At 37.7% G+C, this 20,305-nt stretch overlaps 2 protein-coding genes across 9 annotated transcripts; both read left to right on the top strand.

Annotated features, from left to right (window-relative positions):
- Positions 1-10,186: 10,186 nt before the first annotated feature.
- On the top strand, positions 10,187-13,643 carry LOC110937553 (serine/arginine-rich splicing factor RS31). 4 transcript variants are annotated; one of them, XM_035988687.1, is made up of 7 exons: positions 10,266-10,324; positions 10,444-10,576; positions 12,043-12,307; positions 12,540-12,652; positions 12,746-12,975; positions 13,065-13,310; positions 13,411-13,643. In XM_035988687.1, the coding sequence occupies exons 3-7, from the start codon at positions 12,229-12,231 to the stop codon at positions 13,439-13,441; spliced, it is 699 nt and encodes a 232-aa protein (XP_035844580.1). In that variant the 5' UTR covers positions 10,266-10,324; positions 10,444-10,576; positions 12,043-12,228; the 3' UTR covers positions 13,442-13,643. The 4 variants fall into 4 exon arrangements, with proteins under 4 accessions (XP_022035676.1, XP_035844580.1, XP_035844579.1 ...); XM_035988686.1 differs by lacking the exon at positions 10,266-10,324 and having other exon boundaries at positions 12,043-12,188; positions 12,228-12,307; XM_022179984.2 differs by lacking the exon at positions 12,043-12,307 and having other exon boundaries at positions 10,187-10,324.
- Positions 13,644-16,637: 2,994 nt separating this feature from the next.
- On the top strand, positions 16,638-20,041 carry LOC110937552 (pentatricopeptide repeat-containing protein At5g16420, mitochondrial). Of its 5 annotated transcripts, XM_022179983.2 has the most exons (6): positions 16,638-16,902; positions 16,990-17,035; positions 17,152-18,843; positions 19,153-19,403; positions 19,496-19,741; positions 19,839-20,041. In XM_022179983.2, exon 3 carries the CDS (start codon positions 17,156-17,158, stop codon positions 18,794-18,796), a length of 1,641 nt encoding a protein of 546 aa, XP_022035675.1. In that variant the 5' UTR covers positions 16,638-16,902; positions 16,990-17,035; positions 17,152-17,155; the 3' UTR covers positions 18,797-18,843; positions 19,153-19,403; positions 19,496-19,741; positions 19,839-20,041. The 5 variants fall into 5 exon arrangements, with proteins under 5 accessions (XP_022035675.1, XP_035844578.1, XP_022035674.1 ...); XM_035988685.1 differs by having other exon boundaries at positions 16,638-17,035; XM_022179982.2 differs by lacking the exon at positions 16,990-17,035 and having other exon boundaries at positions 17,118-18,843.
- Positions 20,042-20,305: the final 264 nt, after the last annotated feature.

A 20,305-nucleotide genomic window follows, 5' to 3' on the forward strand; every position in this document is an offset into this window, starting at 1 on the left:
TGTGCATTCAAATCAATTTTAATAAACATTTACAAATGAGTCAGTTGAATGTATTTACCAGTGTAAACTGACGTATTTTCCCCAAAAAAAAGATTAAGTGCAGGTACCTAAACGTAAATTGGCTGGTATTAGCTCCCTAGCGTCGGGATAAGCCTCGCAAGCTTGATTGCAGTATCTGATGGAACAATACTTTATGATTATTTACGATCCACTGTGGATATATCCAACCCCTGTAATACATTTTGATATTACAATCAGAGGTTGAAATTTATATATTTATCTTATGCTTCCGCTGTGCATTATATAATTGTGTGGTTTGACTATATTGTTGCCAACATCGTCACGGTAATCCCCCACCGGGCCCACCGGTGAGACACGTGGAAATCGGGGTGTGACAGCAAGGCAAATGTGGTTGCTGATGCCTTAAGCAGGAAGGAAAGAGTGAAGCCTATAAGAATCAATGCCAAGAGCATTGAGATAAAGAATAATTTGAATGAAAGATTGTTAGCTGCGCAGAAGGAAGCTGTGTTAGAAGCTAACTATCCTAATGAGAAGCTAGGAGTAACTGAAGAGCAGTTATCCTATGGTAAGGACGGAATCTTAAGATTAAATGGACGAATATGGGTTCCTGTCTATGGAGGACATCGGGAAATTATCCTCCAAGAAGCCCATAGTTCCAAATATTCCGTTCATCCTAGAGCTGATAAGATGTACCAAGACTTAAAGGCAAATTATTGGTGGATAGGCTTGAAGAAGTCTATAGCTGCTTATGTAGCTAAATGCTTGACGTGCGCACAAGTCAAAGCTGAACATCAGAAGCCGTCACGTTTGCTACAACAGCCTGAAATTCCCACTTGGAAATGGGAAATGGTGACGATGGATTTCATCACCAAGCTGCCAAAGACGAAGAAAGGAAATGATACTATATGGGTGATAGTAGACAGACTGACTAAGTCAGCACATTTCCTACCCATTAAGGAGACTTATAGCTCAGACATGTTAGCCCAATTGTACGTAGATAAGATTGTATCTCTGCATGTTATACCAGTAGCTATTATCTCTGACAGAGACACCAGATACACATCTCATTTTTGGAAAAGCTTCCAACAATCTTTGGGCACGCGCTTAAATTTTAGTACGGCTTACCATCCTCAGAGCTGGGATAAGCACCTACCATTGGTCGAGTTCTCCTATAACAATAGCTACCATACAAGCATTCAGGCTGCGCCTTTTGAGGCATTATATGGTAGGAAATGCAGAACGCCCATTTGTTGGGCAGAAGTAGGAGAATCTCAATTATCAGGACCTGACCTAGTCTTCGAAACGACGGACAAGATTGTCCAGATTCGTGATCGCCTGAAAGCTGCCAGGGATAGGCAGAAGAGTTATGCTGATAAAAGGCGAAAACCTCTGAAGTTTGAGGTTGGTGATAAAGTTTTGCTTAAAGTATCACCTTGAAAAGGGGTGATGCGATTTGGTAAGAAAGGTAAGTTAAGCCCAAGGTATATAGGACCATTCGAGATCATCAAATGTGTAGGATCAGTGGCTTATAAGTTAAACTTACCTGAAGAGCTTAGTGGTATTCACAATGTCTTCCACATCTGCAATCTGAAGAAATGCCTAGCTGATGAATCACTAGTCATACCACATACAGATGTGCACATAGATGAGAGCTTGAAATTTGTGGAAAAACCCTTGTCGATTGAGGATCGACAAGTTAAGAAGCTTCGGAGAAAGCATGTGCCTATTGTAAAGGTTAAATGGGATGCCCGCAGAGGTCCCGAGTATACGTGGGAGGTAGAATCCACAATGAAGGAAAAGTACCCTCATTTATTTCAGTAAATCTCGAGGTCGAGATTTCTTTTAAGGGGGTGAGGATGTAACACCTCGAAAATTCATGTCCAATAATGTATTGACACGTGTCATGAGCTTTGAACGTGTAAAAGATTTCTTAAAAAGGACTAAAGTTGACAAACAATGAAAGCATGTGAGTATAAGGGTTCAAAATGTCAACAATGAATAAATATACTTTAAAATAGCCCTACAAGATGTTTATACCCTCAAACGAATGAATCATGGATCATACGAAGCGAATTGTGAAAGAAAGTGAGGAATTACAAACTACAGGGGTTAAATGTGTCAACATGTTTAAAGTATACCTCTGAGTGACCTTTTAGCAAACCCAAAGCTTTGTAATGGTTAATTATACTCACAAGAATGTGTGATAAAAATTTCACAAGGTTTCGATAAAGTATGAGAAAGTTATGACAATATTCGTATATGAGGGGTTAAAAGCGTCAATGTTGAAATTTAAGACTTTTCGGTAAACGTATGAATAACCGGGGACTAAACAAACTTGGTTTATGACTTGGGGTCCTTAAAAGTCAAATTTGGGGGTTTATAGTGCAAGAAACAAGTTAAAAATGAGTTTTGGAAGGACCAGGGACCATTTATGCAATTATTGAAACTTTGTGACCGGACCAGGACTTGACACGGGCCGCGTAAGACCAAGCCCAAGTCTTACGCGGGCTGCCTAAGGACGCCAGATGCAGAAATTCATGACAGCTGCCTGTTCCAGCCATTTAACCGACTTAAGAAGGTTGTTTTTGATTCTATGGGCTTGTTTGATGGTATATTGAGACCTAGGGACACTTGTAATGATCTGGAATCAATCCTAGACTTATTTGGCATGATCAAATTGCATTAAGAAATCTATATAAAGGCCATGAACTTGGGTTCTTCAATACACATTCACTTGTAAACTTCACAACTCTCTTCTTGGAGGTTCCTGGAGCTCAAGACTCATCCATAGTGATTATTAGTCGTGCTTGGGACTATTGTAAGTATGCTTAACCTCCTTTAATTCAGTTTTGCTTAGTTTATTTGCTTTTAGTCAAACCGCCGTAATTAAGGTTTGACTTCGTCATTAATCTTAATTGCTCCAGTCAAATTTCAATTTGAAAGTACCTTTGAGTTGGTAATTATGTGGGCATTAAACCCTTAAATGGTCACCCTCTGATTCCCACTCTAATTAGGTCAATTGTCGAGTCAAACTTGATTATAAAAAGTCAACAGGAAGCCTATTTTCAAATAAATGCATAATTAGCAATGTAAAGGCTATGCAACCTATTTTATCATTAATATAACTTGGTAATTAATGTAAGAACATGTCTAAACATGTTCAACTCGACAATTTTCAGTTTAGGCTCGGTTCGGGACCGAAAGTCGCATAGTTTGACTTATGCTTTGACTTTCAGTTCTGACCCGTTTGAGCATGATTTAGGAATGCCTTAGAGTTTTAATAGGACCAAGTTACCTATAAGTATAACCCTCTGAGATTATACAACTTGGTTCATTAGTTATCCGATTCATATGCATATTTCCGTTAAATGCCTAAATGTTGACTATTATGCCATATGACCTTAAAACATGAATTTTGAAAATGTAAAAGAGTAGAAACCTTAGGTAATGATTTATAAACTTGTACCTAAAATTAGACATCAGTTTGAGGTCTAGATTAAGAGTTACGCTCAATAGCGTAATTAGAAAACTTTTTAGTAATTAAAAGGCGTAATTAGCATATAACCTATCTAAACCCAATTTTTGATACCAAACTTTTTACCACTGATATAAAATAATATTTTGGGATTTTTGGAGATTTTTATTTATTTTTAGGCTGATCATAACCTAGAGTTCTAAGCTTAATTCGGTAGTTGTCGGTTTCGCCCTTTTAAGCTATAAAATGAGTTTTACCAAACCTTTTGATACCAAACCTTTTTCTACTGATCTAATATGATAAATAAGTTGTTTTGAGCCATCTGGAATAATAAAAATATCAGCTTTCCTTTGAAAACCCGGAAATGGCTCCAAATCGCCTTTTTAAGCGTTTTTAACGCATAGTATGTGCTAAAACCATTTTAGACATATAAGACTTGATATCTACTGATGTTTTAAGTAATTTTTTATACTTAGCAATAAGCAAAAGTTTTAAACTCAAATTTCCAGATTTGACCTTTAAACCTTAGGTGAAATTACTAAAATGTCCCTTCGGTGCATAGTATGGTTAGAAATGATAAATTTCACATATAGGTTATACCCTACTGATATAACTTAGTAAATTAAGTATTTTTACTGATTTCATCAGACCCGAAACTCAGAATTATATTTAAACTCTTTTATAATCTTTTAAATGACCAAAATACCCCTACGGGGCGTAATTTGAGTTTAAATTCATTTGGGGCATAATAGAAGATATCTTACTGATGTCATAACATATTTAAGGCATATTAACTTAGGAAACTTGTATATGACTCTTGTGGTTATTCGTTACGCACGTTTCGCGTTCGGATCGGCGTATGTAACTAGTTTGCATATATTAGCCGAAACGGGTCAAACTATATCGTTTTTGTCTCAAAATCCAGAATGTGTTTAAGTTACCAATATTAAACAAGCATGCAAGCTTGTCGGGTCAAAACCACATTCTAAACCGGTCTTCGCTTTATCATGTGTTTGAACCGTGTCTTCCTTTTGAAAACTAAACGGTCTAAGTCTAGGCTTAATTAAAGACCCGTTAGGATTCTAATAGGTTATTTAAAAACCTTCGTTCTAGATTAGGAGCCCAGTAAAAGCTACGTGCACTTGCTGTATTTGATTTATACTTTGCTCAGGTAAATACTCTTAACTTATTTTCCCTGTACGGGCTTGGGATACGGTACTATAAAAGTACCGCTTGGTCGGGTGTATGTAGTCATTTAAATCGTATTGTGATTGATGTATTTACATAACCTGTTTGATATGTATTATTTGGTGTATGGCCCTTGGGGGTTATATGACCATGTCCCGGATATCCTTGGCATCATTCAAAGAAATGGCCACGACCTAAGCACGGGGGGGTGTAGGCATACACCTGACAGATGCATTATGTAAAAACTGGTATCCCACTTAAAGGAATCGACCTTGTGGGCATTATACCTGTGGCATGTCAGTTAACTTAAGTCCGGCCTTGCAACCGGCCCTAATGGACGACAAATGAGTAAAAGTGTATACAAGATTATTTTGAATAATTGTCCCAAGTAATAAAAATATTTTTGCCGAAGTGCATTCAAATCAATTTTCAAACTCTTTTCAAAATGAGTCAATTAAGTTGTATTTACCAGTGTAAACTGACGTATTTTCCAAAAAGGCTAAGTGCAGGTACTAGACGAAATAGGCTGGCTACTCCAGGCATCATTACTCAAGTCTCGCAAGCTTTAGATGTCAAAGCATGTTGAACAATTTTCCTTTTTATTTGATCCGCCTGTGGATCTATTTCGACTGTTTTGTGATACTTAAACATTACAGATTATTCAGTTGAAATAAATCTATCTTTTTGCTTCCGCTGTGCATTTATTATTTGTGTTGTTTGACTATGATGATATCAATTACGTCACGATACTCCCCACCGGGCCCACTGGTGATACGTGGAAAATAGGGGTGTGACATAGCTAGTAGGAGTAAGCATATTCCGGTTCAACCCACTTAACCCCATGTGCCGACCCGATTAAATGTTATTGATCTGGTCCTCTCCTTAGGTTTTGATTTCTGCAGTTTACTGATTTTGGTTTGGATCGGGTAGAGACCGCTAAAAATAAAAGGACTGAGTGAACCGATTAGGCCCACTAAAAAAAGAAAAAGTCACGTACTTGCGTAATTTATTTTACCCGCCTGGTACCATGGAAATGTGATGCGGTTTTGAGATTCTGATGGTGGTATTTTTTGAATATTTCTAAAAAAATTTTGGGTCGGTTAGAATAAACTCCGATGGTGGACTGGATGCAGGTGGAGTGCGTCAAAACTTTTAACGACTGTTGGAAGCTTGAAATTGTTTTGTAGTTGATGATGTTACACTTTAGTTGAATGCTTCTGTTATTCCGTTTCTTGAGACAATATACATCTATATCTATACTATATAATGATGCTGATCCTAAGGACTTCTTAAAATTTAAGTAATACAAGTTTTATTTCTTAAATTACAACCCTTGATGCATGTTTTAAAGATTTTACCGGGGTATATCAGTCTTTTAGTCATTAACAGGTGTTAGGGGTTAATCATGATTCAAGGTAACAACGTTCTTTTTTTTGAACGGCTAACTGCTTTCCACGTGTAAACCCACCCTTTCGGAGCTATGTCCAAAGGCCGACTGTTCTTTTTTTAGTCATTCAAGGTAACAACGTTCTATATTGGTGTTATATTTACGATTTGTCATCTTCAGATTTGGGTTTTTGTTGGAATTTTCGCCAAATGACAGAGAGCTTTACCCTAAGGGCACTCCAATCGACGATAATGGACTTGGAAAACAGATGCCTCTGGCGAGTGTGATGACCCAATTATGTCTTTTGATCTAACAGAAAGTTGGAAGTTCCACCCTAATGCAGATCAGATAAAAGTTTACAGCTAATAAATCAGGGTGTAAGGGGCACTCCCCTAAGAGGGGAGTCCCCTCTCTTACGCTTAACCAATCCTCGTGTGCCACGTCAACTCCCCTCTTAAACTCCCCTAACACCCTAAATTGATGGCGGCACTCCCCTCTTAGGTGACTTGGTTTTTTATTAAAAAAAAAAAAAAAACATTTCATTGGTCCACTCCTCTCTCTCTCCTCTCTCTCTCTCCTCCCTCTCTCCTTCCTTTCTTCGGTGAATCCCCACCGATTTGGCCCCCCCCATTTCACCTCCCCTCTTGGTTGGCATCACCTTACCGCACCGTGAGTTTGGTCCCTGAAGGGAGTCACCGCGGGTGCCCCGGACTCCCTCATAATAATACATGTTGATGTATGTGGGGTTCCTTTTTGTGAAGATAGCCCAACTAAAAATATTGGCACAACGAATGATGTTGGTCCAACCCAATCTGAGTTGAGACTGATCGGTAGAATATGATATATTTTTACTAGTTGTCATGTATATGTTACATGATCTTTATGAAATTAAATATCGAATGGGTTTTTGGTGGATATATAATAACACTTGTCTCATTTACTTACTTTTGACTTTCGAATATCGCCGACTACTAAAGAGAATTGGTGAGGTTGGTGAAAGTTACTCCAATCGTTATATGAAACTTCACTAGTGTTGATAAATAAATCTTTCATGTTTTTGCTATTATACATACATATGCCGTGGAATTAATAATGCCATTGCTGATTTGGACCAAATGATACCATGTTTGAAATTTCATATCAACTAGGTTTAAAGAAGTTTGCCGTGTTACGGCGAATTTCTTTTGTTATTTAGTCTGTGTTTACATGTGTTTTGAAATCACTACGGGTGTGTTGCGAACGGAACTGCTGACAAGAATAAAAATAAAATGTAGAAGAAAAAACACTAAAAAATAACCGGAAGAAAATCAACCAAAAAAAATTGTATAGTAATGATGTTGTTCATATGAAACCCGTGATCAGAGACGAGCAAATGGTTCTGGATACCGGTACCAAATTTGTCGAACCGAAAGATCTTAAGTACCAGTTCGGTACCGACTTTTGGGGTTTCTGGTACTGGTTCACTACCGTTTTTTACCTTTATATACCGGTACCGTAACCAGTATTTTCGGTATCAATACCGATTCTGTATCGGTTGACACCGAGCTCATCCTTACCCTTTAAATTAAAAAAAGGAAAAAAATTAAAAGTTGAAGAAAATAAAAAAAAAGTTGTACGATACCGTTGTTGTTCGTACGATACCCAGGTAGCAGCACTGAATTTCCCGAACCAAAAGATTTCCAATATCAATTCGGCACCAACTTTTGGCGTTTTCTGTACTAGTGTCGGTTTTTACCTCATGTACCGGTACCGATACCGAACAGGACTGTACTGGTATTTTCGATACCAGTTCTGGCTTGATACTGGTCGACACAAAGCTTATCCCAACCCGTGATATTAAAATTTAAAAAATGATTAAAGTTAAAAAATAAAGATAAATAACTATTATTATAATATTAAAATAATAAAAATATTAAAAAAAATTATATATTATTATAATACTAAAACGACTGTTTATTAACTTCTAATTTTAATATATACATAATAACATACACAGTGGCGGACCCAGGATTTTTTTCCTGAGGGTGCGAAATTTTTTTAAAGATTTTAGACCCCTAGCTATAAAAAAAAATCGGTTCATAGCGGGTCGGATCAGGTCGGGTCATGTAAAACAAGTAAACACAAACAAACGAAGTTTCATAGCGGGTCGAATCAGATCGGGTCAGGTCCATTTCAATTTTCAAACAATCAAACCCTAGTTCCTAACTTCCTATCACATTAACAAACAAAAAAGCCTCAAAGTACAAACCATCCCTACTTCTAGTTCTCTTAATCATTAAATAAAAGAACAAAAAAACTTATCTAAAAGATACATTGGTCTTTAATTAGAAGAATCCGGCGAAAAAAAGTGGTTCAACCCCTTTACCCTTGAGAAATCGAGACATAACTTCCCTATTCATTGTTTCTTCCTAATCCTTTCAGATACAAAATAAACAAGGATCTTCAAGTGTTCAACCATAGCCCATGTTCTTTAATTTTCAATTTAAAATTTTGAATTTTAAGCCATAGTAATTGTTATTTACCAACCAACAGTCATATATCAACAAAACTAATAGTTGGATTGGGGTTGAATGGGTATTAAGTTATTGGGCTTGATGGATTGAATTTAAGTTTTATTAAAGGGGTTAGTGGGCTAACTTGTTTACATAATTTGATTGGATTTCAATCAGTGTTAACAATATTTTTTATATAAATTCCTAAGGGGTGCGGACGAAATTTTCCAATGGGTGCGGTCGGAATTTTCCAAGGGGTGCGGTTGGAATTTTTCAAGGGGTGCGGACGAAAATTTCCAAGGGGTGCGGTCGAGATTTTTCGCGAAAAATACCACTAAATTTTTTTTTCAAGGGGTGCGGCCACCCACTCACCCCTTAAGGTAAGTCCGCCACTGAATATACATAATTTCTTGGATTCCAAAATAGTTGTTTTAAAGTTAAAACATATAAACGTTTTTACAAAGTATTGGTTTACTACACCACCCTCTTGTCTCATCCATCATGGTTTACATGGATTAAACCATGGCAACCATGGACCTCATTTCCTTTTTCAATATTTCCTTTACTTTTTTACATAAATAAATTAAAATAAGAGAATAATGATTTGGGTCATGACCACACCCTTAGGGTAGTGATTTTAGATGATGGATTAAAAATGAGTGAAATAACGCTGATATGGAGGATCATGATGACCATAAGAGTCATGACAACACCCTATAGCCTTGTGTGAATTTATCCATGTTACAAATAGGCATAATTGTAACTAACCATAGATTTGAGAGTGATCATTGACATAAATTAAAACTAAATTCTAAATTATAAACCTTAAACGAAATATAATCAATTCAATGAATGTAATTTGTTGATTTTTCCAAAGGGAGTGCAGATTTAAGAGATTTACACAAGTTGTGTGAGTTAACACTTTAACAGGTTAGAAAAAAATAAAAAAATTAACAAGTCCATAAAATTAGAGGTGCACAAAAAAATGTATCCGGAATTGGTTTTTTTTAATACTCGGGTATAATCTATACCCAAAACTGACCCTACCCGTAGGGTATACACAGAGTATGCATTTTGATCTCATTACCTAAAATCGGAACCGATTATACCAGACTATATCCGATACATGATTCTAATATCTATCTCTTTAAATTTATGTTAGTGCATTTATTTTAATTTTTTTACATTATACAAAGCATATTTAATAATAATAATAATAATAATAATAAATAAATAAAAAGATGAGATTAGGGTATAAAAACGCAATAGAGATTTAAAAAACTCGGAAATAAGGTATAGAAAAACCCGAAAATAGAATGTCTTAATACCCGGTTTCTTAAGAATCGGAACCAAACTCTACTCGAAACCGGACACATAGGGTATGATTTTTTGTAAAATAACTGGAATCAGAACCGAACCAATTATAACAATAACCAATTCCAATCCTTAAAATGAGAAATTGAAACCGGTTCCATAACCGGCACGAGTTATTAAAAATACCCACCTCTAGATAAAACGACTCACATGATTTGGTTGATTCTATAGCCGGCCCACTAATTTAACCGCAAACCTCCGTATTCAGCCCATTAAAAGACCATCTACCAAAAACACCAGATCAACGGACAAGATCCCTGCCACGTGGTTTACTAAACACTCATTTGCGTATATAAATTTGCCAATCCCCTGATTTTCTACTTAACCTCCTTCAATTTTGTTTCTAGGGTTTCCTCTCATCAATCCAATCCAATCCAAGCTTCGAAGGTAAATTGTTAAATTCTTCAAACCCTAAATTCGTTCATTTAATCATCCTTATATGTTGATGCTTGTTCTACAATCAATGGCTGATCACCTGTTCGTATTTTGTTGATATATCTGTACAGATTCATTGATACGTTTGGGGACGGAGGATGAAGCCGGTTTTCGTTGGGAATTTCGAGTACGAGACACGTCAGTCTGATCTGGAGAGATTGTTTGGCAGATATGGAAGAGTTGAGCGCGTTGATATGAAATCTGGTGTGTGTTTTTTTTGTTTAATTTGTTTGCATTGTTAGGGTTTTTATATAGGTTTAAATCAGATAGCTCTTTGTAGGATTAATTTAAATAGCAATATAGTCCAAATGGTAGAATACTAGAATCTTATATCTGGCTCCGTTTCATCAGAATGTTAATTTGAAAGTTTAGAAGTCAGTGTAAGAAAGTATTTGTGGATGATTTTGCAGAACTAGAATGTAAGTTGGGAGCATCAGATTTTAAGAATAAGAATAAAATCTTATATGTAGATTTCTCAAAATGTAGGAATAGATATCCAGTAGGGTTTTTTGGAACTTGGTTGCACCATTAGACCATACGTAGTGGGTGTGAGAGGGTGTCACTTCAGCCCTTTGGGCATGGCACACCACTTGTCAAGGGCGTTGTGAGGGCGTGGTGGACCAAGGTGTGGCCACAGCCACGGATATTTGGTTCAAAGCTTCTGACACATGTTCCACTACTCGTGTTGATAGAACTAGGATCACTGAATTGAAATGACGGAAAAACAAATACTGAGTCTGCCTGATTATAAAATGGCAAGTCTTCAATTACACGATCACAAAATTACTGAACAAGAAACAAAAACATAACGTGTGATCCTATAGCCTAGCCTCCAGTAGGAGATGGATAACTGCTTCAAAAACTCTCCACTCAGCCACTACTTTTGGCATACGGGTCATTGAAAGACCCAGCTATCATTTCAAATAAAACGCGGGCTTGGGCCTGTTTGTGCTTCTTTCTTGAATAAACCTTGGTCAGCTGGGTTGGGTTCGTAACACATGTTTCATCTGTTGAGAAACCAAGAAATATTTTATATATTTTAGAGTAAGAGTTAGGTAATTATTACAAAATGCTCCACACCCACATGACCACTAGTCCACTACACCTTTCCATCCACATGAGTGTGGTTTCCCCTTCTGATTATGTGGCGCTGAGGTGTCGCCTAGTAGGCAACACTTTTCACTCACATTCACATGACTATTGCGGATGGTTGTGCGCCATTTATATACATTCTGTTTGGACAGTTATTTGTAGAAGTACTTTATATAATCTTACGGTAGAATCTCATATTTCCAATGTAAGGTTTAATTGTTTGTTTAGTTCTTAATGAACTAGTTTAGTGATTGAAATTTATAGAGATGATGAGCTTTGTATGCATCTCTCTTTTCTGGGCTAGCTTGCTTGCTTTATATGTTGTTGGAACACAGTCAACACACCATCAAGTTTGCTTGGATTTGAAAAGCAACCCCATTTATATCCCCTCTTTATTTGGATTGGTATGTTTTAAATGGTCCAGCTACAATTGTAGCTTAGCATATTATTGACTGTAAAAAATTTGATTCACCAATGTACATCTACGTCTGTAGTGTGTGTATTCGGGCATGACCTTTTGGGGGCTATGATGGGGATTTGGGGAAGGTTTCCTGGTTTAAGTGTTTGTTTTGACGCAGGAACAATCAACTAGAGGAAAAAGAGCTTGTATCTTGGCTCTTCGAATTCTATGCTTACCTACCTGCATGTCTGACTACCTTCTACTCACAAATGGCATCCTTCTACCTTTCATTAACTCAATCATCCACATTCACTTGCATCATTGCATGCCTTCCATCACTTAATGGCGGGATCTGTATCATGTCATGCCTTCCATCACTTACCTAAAGGGCTCATGTTCTATCCTGCCATGCCTTCTATTTCTGAACACATGCTGTCTTAATGGTGAAGCATACTTAGCACTTCAGAAATGGATTTAATCTTATATAGTTCCAATGTTCCATCATCATGATTTACTACTTGATCTTGCAAGCTCTCTCTACATATTTGCAGGTTTTGTATTTTATTTAGTTAGTGATGGAAGAGAAAGCTTGTTGAAATGCAAACCACTTGTGCAATCTTAAAAATCAACTTGTTTCATCATTCATTTCGGTGTCTTACATTTTTCTTCTTGCAGGATATGCATTTGTTTACTTTGAAGATGAACGTGACGCTGAAGACGCAATTCATGCTCTTGATAACTCCTCATTTGGATACGATAGGCGCAAGCTGTCTGTGGAATGGGCTCGGGTATGACTTGCAGAACATAAAATGGCACTTTCTGTTGGATTCTAGTATTACTAAAAACGTAAAGAATTCTGATCTGAAAGTTTTGTGTGGCAGGGTGAGCGTGTTCGACACCGTGATGGATCAAAGTCAGTGGCGAACCAGAGACCAACTAAAACACTGTTCATAATAAACTTTGACCCGGTTCACACAAGGGTCCGTGATATCGAGAAGCACTTCGAACCCTATGGAAATGTTCTCCATGTTCGCATCAGGCGCAACTTTGCGTTTGTGCAGTTTGAAACACAAGAAGAAGCCACAAAAGCTCTTGAGTGTACACACATGAGGTTTGTAAACTTTGTATGTTTTGTTTTCTTACTATTTTAACACAAGCTCTCAAAGATGACTTATGTATTTTTTTTTTATTTGGTTGCAGTAAAATATTGGATCGGGTAGTATCAGTGGAGTATGCTCTAAGGGACGACAGTGAGAGAGGGTCCCGCTCAATCAGCCCTAGAAGAGACTATGGTCGTCGACGTGATAGTCCTTATCGGTCACCAAGTCCTTATAGGAGAAGCAGACCAAGTCCTGATTACGGGCGGGCTCGTAGCCCAGTGTATGATAGGTACAGTGGGCCATCCTATGACAGGCCAAAGAGCCCTGTTTATGGGAGATACCGCAGGTAACGTGTTTTGTGTTATTGGTAGTTTTTTTGACTGTTTGGATGAGGACTTTGCTATACAATTGCATGCTAAACATGTTTTTTTTTTTCCTTTGTACAGTCGGTCACCTGTTCGAAGGTCGAGAAGTTGAGAGACTGACTGGTTGATAGTTTTATGGGTATACGTTTGATACGACGTATTGCATTTTCGGTTATGTTAGGTTTGTGTCTAAACTCTGTGTGAGAGTGTTATCGAACTTTCTGGTGTTTGTTGAGTAGTTATGGAATTTGTACCTACTTTATATTATGATGGTAGTTTCATTTTTCAGAAATAGTGGTATATCTGAGTTTTTATCTCGAGTCTCTATTTCTTGATATAATACGTGGGTAAAAAAGGGTGATTTTTCCTTGTAAGTTATAATTTACTTTCTTAAAATTGAAAGCGAGTTTGATAAAGATATCCAATATAATACAGACGAGTGTTGGTTCTTGAAACTAACCTATCTAGAAATAATTTTTTATTTTTTTAATGACCTCTATACCAAGTGGGCTACCCCACGCTAGTAAGAAGTAAATTATTGATTCCAGGCCACTTCACGAGTAAATTTATGCGGGTAAGGTACCCGCACGGTAACACTGTCGCCACCCCCTAGGGTAGGCCATGTGGTTCTGGTCACAACCACAGGTTTACCTACCTGCGCTAGAAAGTGTAAAGGTTTAAGGGATGGGGTGTTTAAGGTTGTGTGATTGGTGGGTGTAGTAAAAGAGTGAGCTCCATCGTTCTAGGGTACTTGTGGGCAGGCGTCGCCAACGTTTTGTGGTTTTAGGGTACTTTAGATGTAGAATCGACATGGAAATGCAGGATTGATCAGGGCTAGGATAGTACCCTTGAGTGCACCTTTCTCCCTAAGAGAGACACAAGACAATTGCGGGTAAGGTAGTGAAGAGGTATGGTCCCAAATCAATGCACACATGGCAGGGACCACACCACTTTTTTTCCAGCTTGGCGCCTAAATCAGCAGAATGCTTTTAGAAACTTCTGGAAGAAGTCGCAGGTGACAAAGAGGATGCTCCTCCAGACATAGAGGACGACACGTGTCACCTACAGATGGACGCCAACTGGACCTGCAAGAGATCTGGAGGACAGACCGACAACCTATGCCAGAATACGCCCAGCTGGACAAATAAGGGCGCACTACGTCACCCACTACCCTGGCAACAGCAGAGGGGACTAAGAGAATATTTCCCTTGGTCAGACAGCTGGCGTCAACTGGCTAGCTGGCAGGTCTCCTCCTCCTTCATCCTTCGGTTATAAATAGAGGACTCCTCCTTCAGGTTTAAGAATTATGCTCTCTCTCACTATTTCACTCTTAACACACACTATCCTTCTCAGAACAATATTTATTCTCACGCCAGAAGGTGGTCACAAGGAGTACCCCCTATTCCTCTCCTTATGGCGAGTCACCGGTGTTCTGTTTTGCAGGATAACCTCGTATTAACCAGTGTTTCATCAGGTAGGTTGCTGTAACCGTAACGTTGCGTTTGTACATGGTGTAATGTTTCATCTCCCATTGACTATTGTTTTTGGTTTTGATGGCTTGATTGGTTTTGATAACATTTTATGTTTCTTTGAACAATACACTCGTAACCCGCTTTTTGACTTTTTTTTAATTACTTTGAGCTAGGAAGACTTTCAAAACACGCCTAGGCGTACTATGTTAATAATATCATAGGCAATATACCATTTTTTTTTCAGATAATTTTAAATATCATTGCACACGAAAAAGGGCAATTACAAAGCAATGGCAGGTAGTCGGGCAACAAGTTGCGCCGCCACCCCTTTACTTGTTAAATGTATAGAAGATATAATATTCTATTCCATAATATGCCTTTTGACACAATCTTCTACGAGTTTCCTGCACGAGATCACACACAGGTTTAGTGAATATACATAGAAGGTTATATAGCCAAAACAATAAACGATCAAAATTTGGGTGGACGATTGATTTAGCAATTCAATGTATAAACTAACCATGCTTTGAAAGCTAGTTTTAACTTATTCAGAATTCACATGGCTATGTTTACATAGTCGTGTTTATTAGGTAAATTGGGTATAAATACCAACTAGGTTATAACCCCGTGTATTACACGGGTTAAGTAAATAAAAAATCAAATAGTCAATAACGAAGATTTAACAATTATAAAACAATATTTTTAAGACGGTTTTCTGACATCCAAACAAAATTATGTGTCATGTATGATCAAAACTTGTGATGTTTGTCAAGTTTATAAATCTGAAAGCATTGGAACTATCTATTAGAAGACAAACTGTATCATCGACTTTCTCACAAGTTTTAACAGTCATGTGAAAATACATTTAATAACCTAAGTTTTATTTAAATAATAGTGGCATTAATTTATTAGTTCTAAAAAAATGTTGAAATAGTAAATTACGATTTTGACCCATGTGGTTATATCACTCTTACCCTTTTAGCCCAAAAAAGAATTTTTTAACATCTGAGCCCTCAACGTCTTTTTTTCTAACCCTTTTGGTCCTTAACACTAACCCTATCCAGTAAATGTTAGGGGCCAAACGGGTTAGAAAAAAGACGTTAGGGGGCAAAAGGGTTAGAAAAAAGACGTTGGGAGCTCATATGTTAAAAAATTATTTTTTGGGCTAAAATGGTAAAAGTGATATAACCACAGGGGCCAAAATCGTAATTTACCCTAATTTAAATTATATAATAATTATCTACAATTAAGGAATTAAGATATAATTTCTACTCTAGTAATTAATATAGATAATAATAAGATATTTTATGGAACTTTATCCGTAGTTTATTAAATGTTTGAAATATATTAAATTTAATAATTTAAATTAAATAATAATTATATAAAATTAATGATGGTCTAGAATAGTGACAAGTGTCCTCAAAATGGTTTCTTTTATTATATAGTATAGATACGATACGAGTACCAAATAAGTAAAATCGTTACGAGTACCATTGTAACCAAGCGTATTTCCGTATTACTATGCTTTTAGAAAAATCGTGTTCGTTTTATATTTTTAGAACCACAGTCGAAATCAGATCGAAAAACGGATAAAAAATGACAAACGACGCGCGTTACGCGCTTTAACGCAACCGACAAACGAACACGACCAAAATCAACTACCGACATCATTTCACGAAACTTTTGATCCTAGCATAATGTTTTACAACTTTACACGACGTTCGCGTTCAAAAACGGGTTTAAAAAATTTTATCGAGTCGCACAAAACACAAGAAATGGGCTTTAGACCCAACCAACTCAAAACCCTAGACCTATATAGAAAACCTAAACCCTCATCTTTATTTTTTTTAACCCTAGTCGACACCCCCTTTTTCTCTCCCAATTCTCCGGTCACCGGAGTGGATTTCCGGCCGGTTTTCCGACGACACACCACACCACAACACATCTCAATCTCACACTCACAACCTCATTTCGAATCACTCGGGTCGCCAAAGAAACTCGTATCTCTGTCGGAGTGATCGAGACGCCGTCGGGTAACCAAGTTTGCTGGAGTTCGAAGCATTCGCCGGAGTTTACAACGGAACACGGCTCGTCGTGTTCGGTATACATTCCTTTTTATCAGTTGTTCCTCGTTATGAAATATTATTCATTTTCATCTTAGTAATCATCTAAAATCCAAATTTTATAGTGATGAACGGAGATCAGAGAGTGTTTTAGTTTGGGTAACATATAAGGAAGAAAAAGAATTTTGATTATTCCACTATGAAAATGTATGGTTTTATTTTGTTTGATTTTATAATATGTTACATACACCAGATAGTGGATCCGGGGGCGGAGTTATAAAGCCAATGAAGATGATGATAATGAGCTCCCAAATCTCAAAGGCAGCTAGAAAAATCCACAATCTACGCCACTACTCCGCCAACAACTCTTCTGTCGATCCCTTTGTCGCCCACCCGTCCCACCACCACCTTGCCGCCATCGAATCCAAATCCCAACTCCTCAAATCCTACACCGTAACTCCCCCGATCAAACCGTGGCCCCAAAAGCTCTACCCTAAACGCCTTGTATCCATTATCACCCAACAGCAAAACCTCGACCTTGCCCTCCAAATATTTTACCATGCTGGTAAATACCACCCCGGATTTGAACATAATTACGAAACCTACCACTCCATCATCCACAAGCTCTCTCGTGCTCGAGCTTTTGAAGCGGTTGAAACCCTTCTTTCTCAGTTGCAAAAATCCGGAATCAAATGCGGAGAGAATCTTTTCATCGATGTGTTGCGTAATTACGGTCTTGCCAGCCGTCCTAAAGACTCTTTACGAACATTCTTGCGGATTGACGACTTCGGTGTCACAAAATCCGTACGGTCGTTAAACACGCTTCTAAATGTCATGATTCAGAATAGAAAATATGAGTTGGTGCATGCTTTGTTTAAAAACAGTCGAAGGAAGTTCAATATCACACCAAACGTGTTCACTTGTAACATTCTTTTGAAGGCCTTTTGTAAAAAAGGCGACATAGAAGGTGCACTCAAGGTGTTAGACGAAATGCCAGCAATGGGAATGGTGCCAAACGTCGTGACGTACACCACTATACTTGGAGCTTACGTTTCGAAAGGAGACATGGTGGGTGCAAAGAAGATGTTTGACCAGATTCTTGACCGAGGGTGGACTCCCGATGCCACAACGTACACGATTCTAATGGACGGTTTTTGTAAGCAAGGGCGGTTAGTTGATGCGGTGAAAGTAATGGATGATATGGAGGATAATAAAGTGGACCCGAATGACGTTACTTACGGGGTTATGATTGAAGCCTTTTGTAAAGCGAAAAAAACCGGCGAAGCGTTAAACTTGTTAGACGATATGATCGAGAAGAAATACATGCCGACTTCTGCTCTTTGTTGTAGATTGATTGATGCTTTGTGCGAAGACGGGAAAGTTGAGGACGCTTGTGATCTATGGAAAAAGCTTTTGCGGAAGAATTGTACTCCCGACAACGCGATATCGAGTGCGCTTATACATTGGCTGTGTAAAAAAAGGAAGATTTGGGAAGCGAGGAAGTTGTTCGATGAATTCGAAAAGAGTTCGATTCCGAGTGTTTTAACGTATAACACACTGATTGGCGGTATGTGTGAAATGGGAGAGTTATGTGAGGCTGGTAGGTTATGGGATGATATGGTGGAAAAGGGATGTGTTCCTAACGCGTTTACGTATAATATGTTGATTAAAGGGTTTTGTAAAGGTGGTAGTGCGAAGGAAGGGGTTAAGATTCTAGAGGAGATGTTGGATAAAAGGTGTTTGCCGAATAAAACGACTTATTCTGTGTTGCTTACGGGTTTGTGTGAGTCTGGGGATGAAGCGGAAGTAATGAAAGTACTTGATATGGATACGGGTGGAGAGCTTATTGATTCGGATGTTTGGCAACTTCTAATAAACAAGTTTGGTAGTAATGTTAGTAAGAAGAGAAATGCAATGCAACCTAAGGTTTGATGAAATGCCTCTAAAGAATGTCACTTTTTGACTGCTATGATATCACGGTATGTTTTTCATTTTCATTTATAAAAACAGCTTCGTAAATTTAGGTTCTGTGAGTATCGTACTGATGGTAGCTAGTAGGAGTAAGCATATTCCGGTTCAACCCACTTAACACCATGGGCTGACCCGATTAAATGTTATTGATCTGGTCCTCTCCTTAGGTTTTGATTTCTACAGTTTACTGATTTTGGTTTGGATCGGGTAGAGACTGCTAAAAATAATCACAAAGGGTGTCTGTCTAGATTATTATATGTTTGAGTGGGGAAAATCACCTTTATAACATGATGATTCATGTTTTGTTGTTTAAATAGAGGCTGTAGTTCGTTAGCAAAATAAGATTGAGCAGTAGCTTGCATAAGAATCAGCTGTCAATGGAAATCAAGCAGTTTATAAATAATGTGTGGCTGCAACTGCAAGTTTGAAAAAAAAAAAAAAACCAGAGACCAACTAAAACACTGTTCATAATAAACACTGTCCACGTTCGCATCAGGCGCAACTTTGCGTTTGTGCAGTTTGAAACACAAGAAGAAGCCACAAATTCTCTTGAGTGTACACACATAAGGTTTGTAAACTTTGTATGTTTTGTTTTCTTACTATTTTAACATAAGCTCTCAAAGATGACTTATGTATATATATTTTTTCATTTGGTTGCAGTAAAATATTGGATCGGGTAGTATCAGTGGAGTATGCGCTAAGGGACGACAGTGAGAGAGGGTCCCACTCAATCAGTCCTAGAAGAGACTATGGTCGTCGACGTGATAGTCCTTATCGGTCACCAAGTCCTTATAGGAGAAGCAGACCAAGTCCTGATTACGGGCGGGCTCGTAGCCCAGTGTATGATAGGTACAGTGGGCCATCCTATGACAGGCCAAAGAGCCCTGTTTATGGGAGATACCTCAGGTAACATGTTTTGTGTTATTGGAAGTTTTTTTGACTGTTTGGATGAGGACTTTGCTATACAATTGCATGCTAAACATGTTTTTTTTTCTTTGTATAGTCGGTCACCTGTTCGAAGGTCGAGAAGTTGAGAGACTGGTTGATAGTTTTATGGGTATCGGTTATGTTAGCTTTGTGTCTAAACTGTGTGCGAGTGTTATCAAACTTTCTGATGTTTGTTGAGTAGTTATGGAATTTGTACCTACTTCATATTATGATCGTAGTTTCATTTATCAGAATTAGTGGTATATCTGAGTCTTTATCTCGAGTCTCTATTTCCTAATATAATACGTGGGTAAAAGGGTGATTTTTTCTTGCAAGTTGTAATTTACTTTCTTAAAATTGAAAGCGAGTTTGATAAAGATATGCAATATGATACAGACGAGTGTTGGTTCTTGAAACTAACCTATCTAGAAATATTTTTTTATTTTTTTTAATGAATAATGTTTCTTTATACCAATAATACTAAATTATTATCCTCGGCAAGGTTTGAACATGAGACGGTGACGTCTATACCAAGTGGGCTAA

Source organism: Helianthus annuus, chromosome 4 (genome assembly GCF_002127325.2).
Source record: "Helianthus annuus cultivar XRQ/B chromosome 4, HanXRQr2.0-SUNRISE, whole genome shotgun sequence".
NCBI classification, from domain to species: Eukaryota; Viridiplantae; Streptophyta; class Magnoliopsida; order Asterales; family Asteraceae; genus Helianthus; species Helianthus annuus.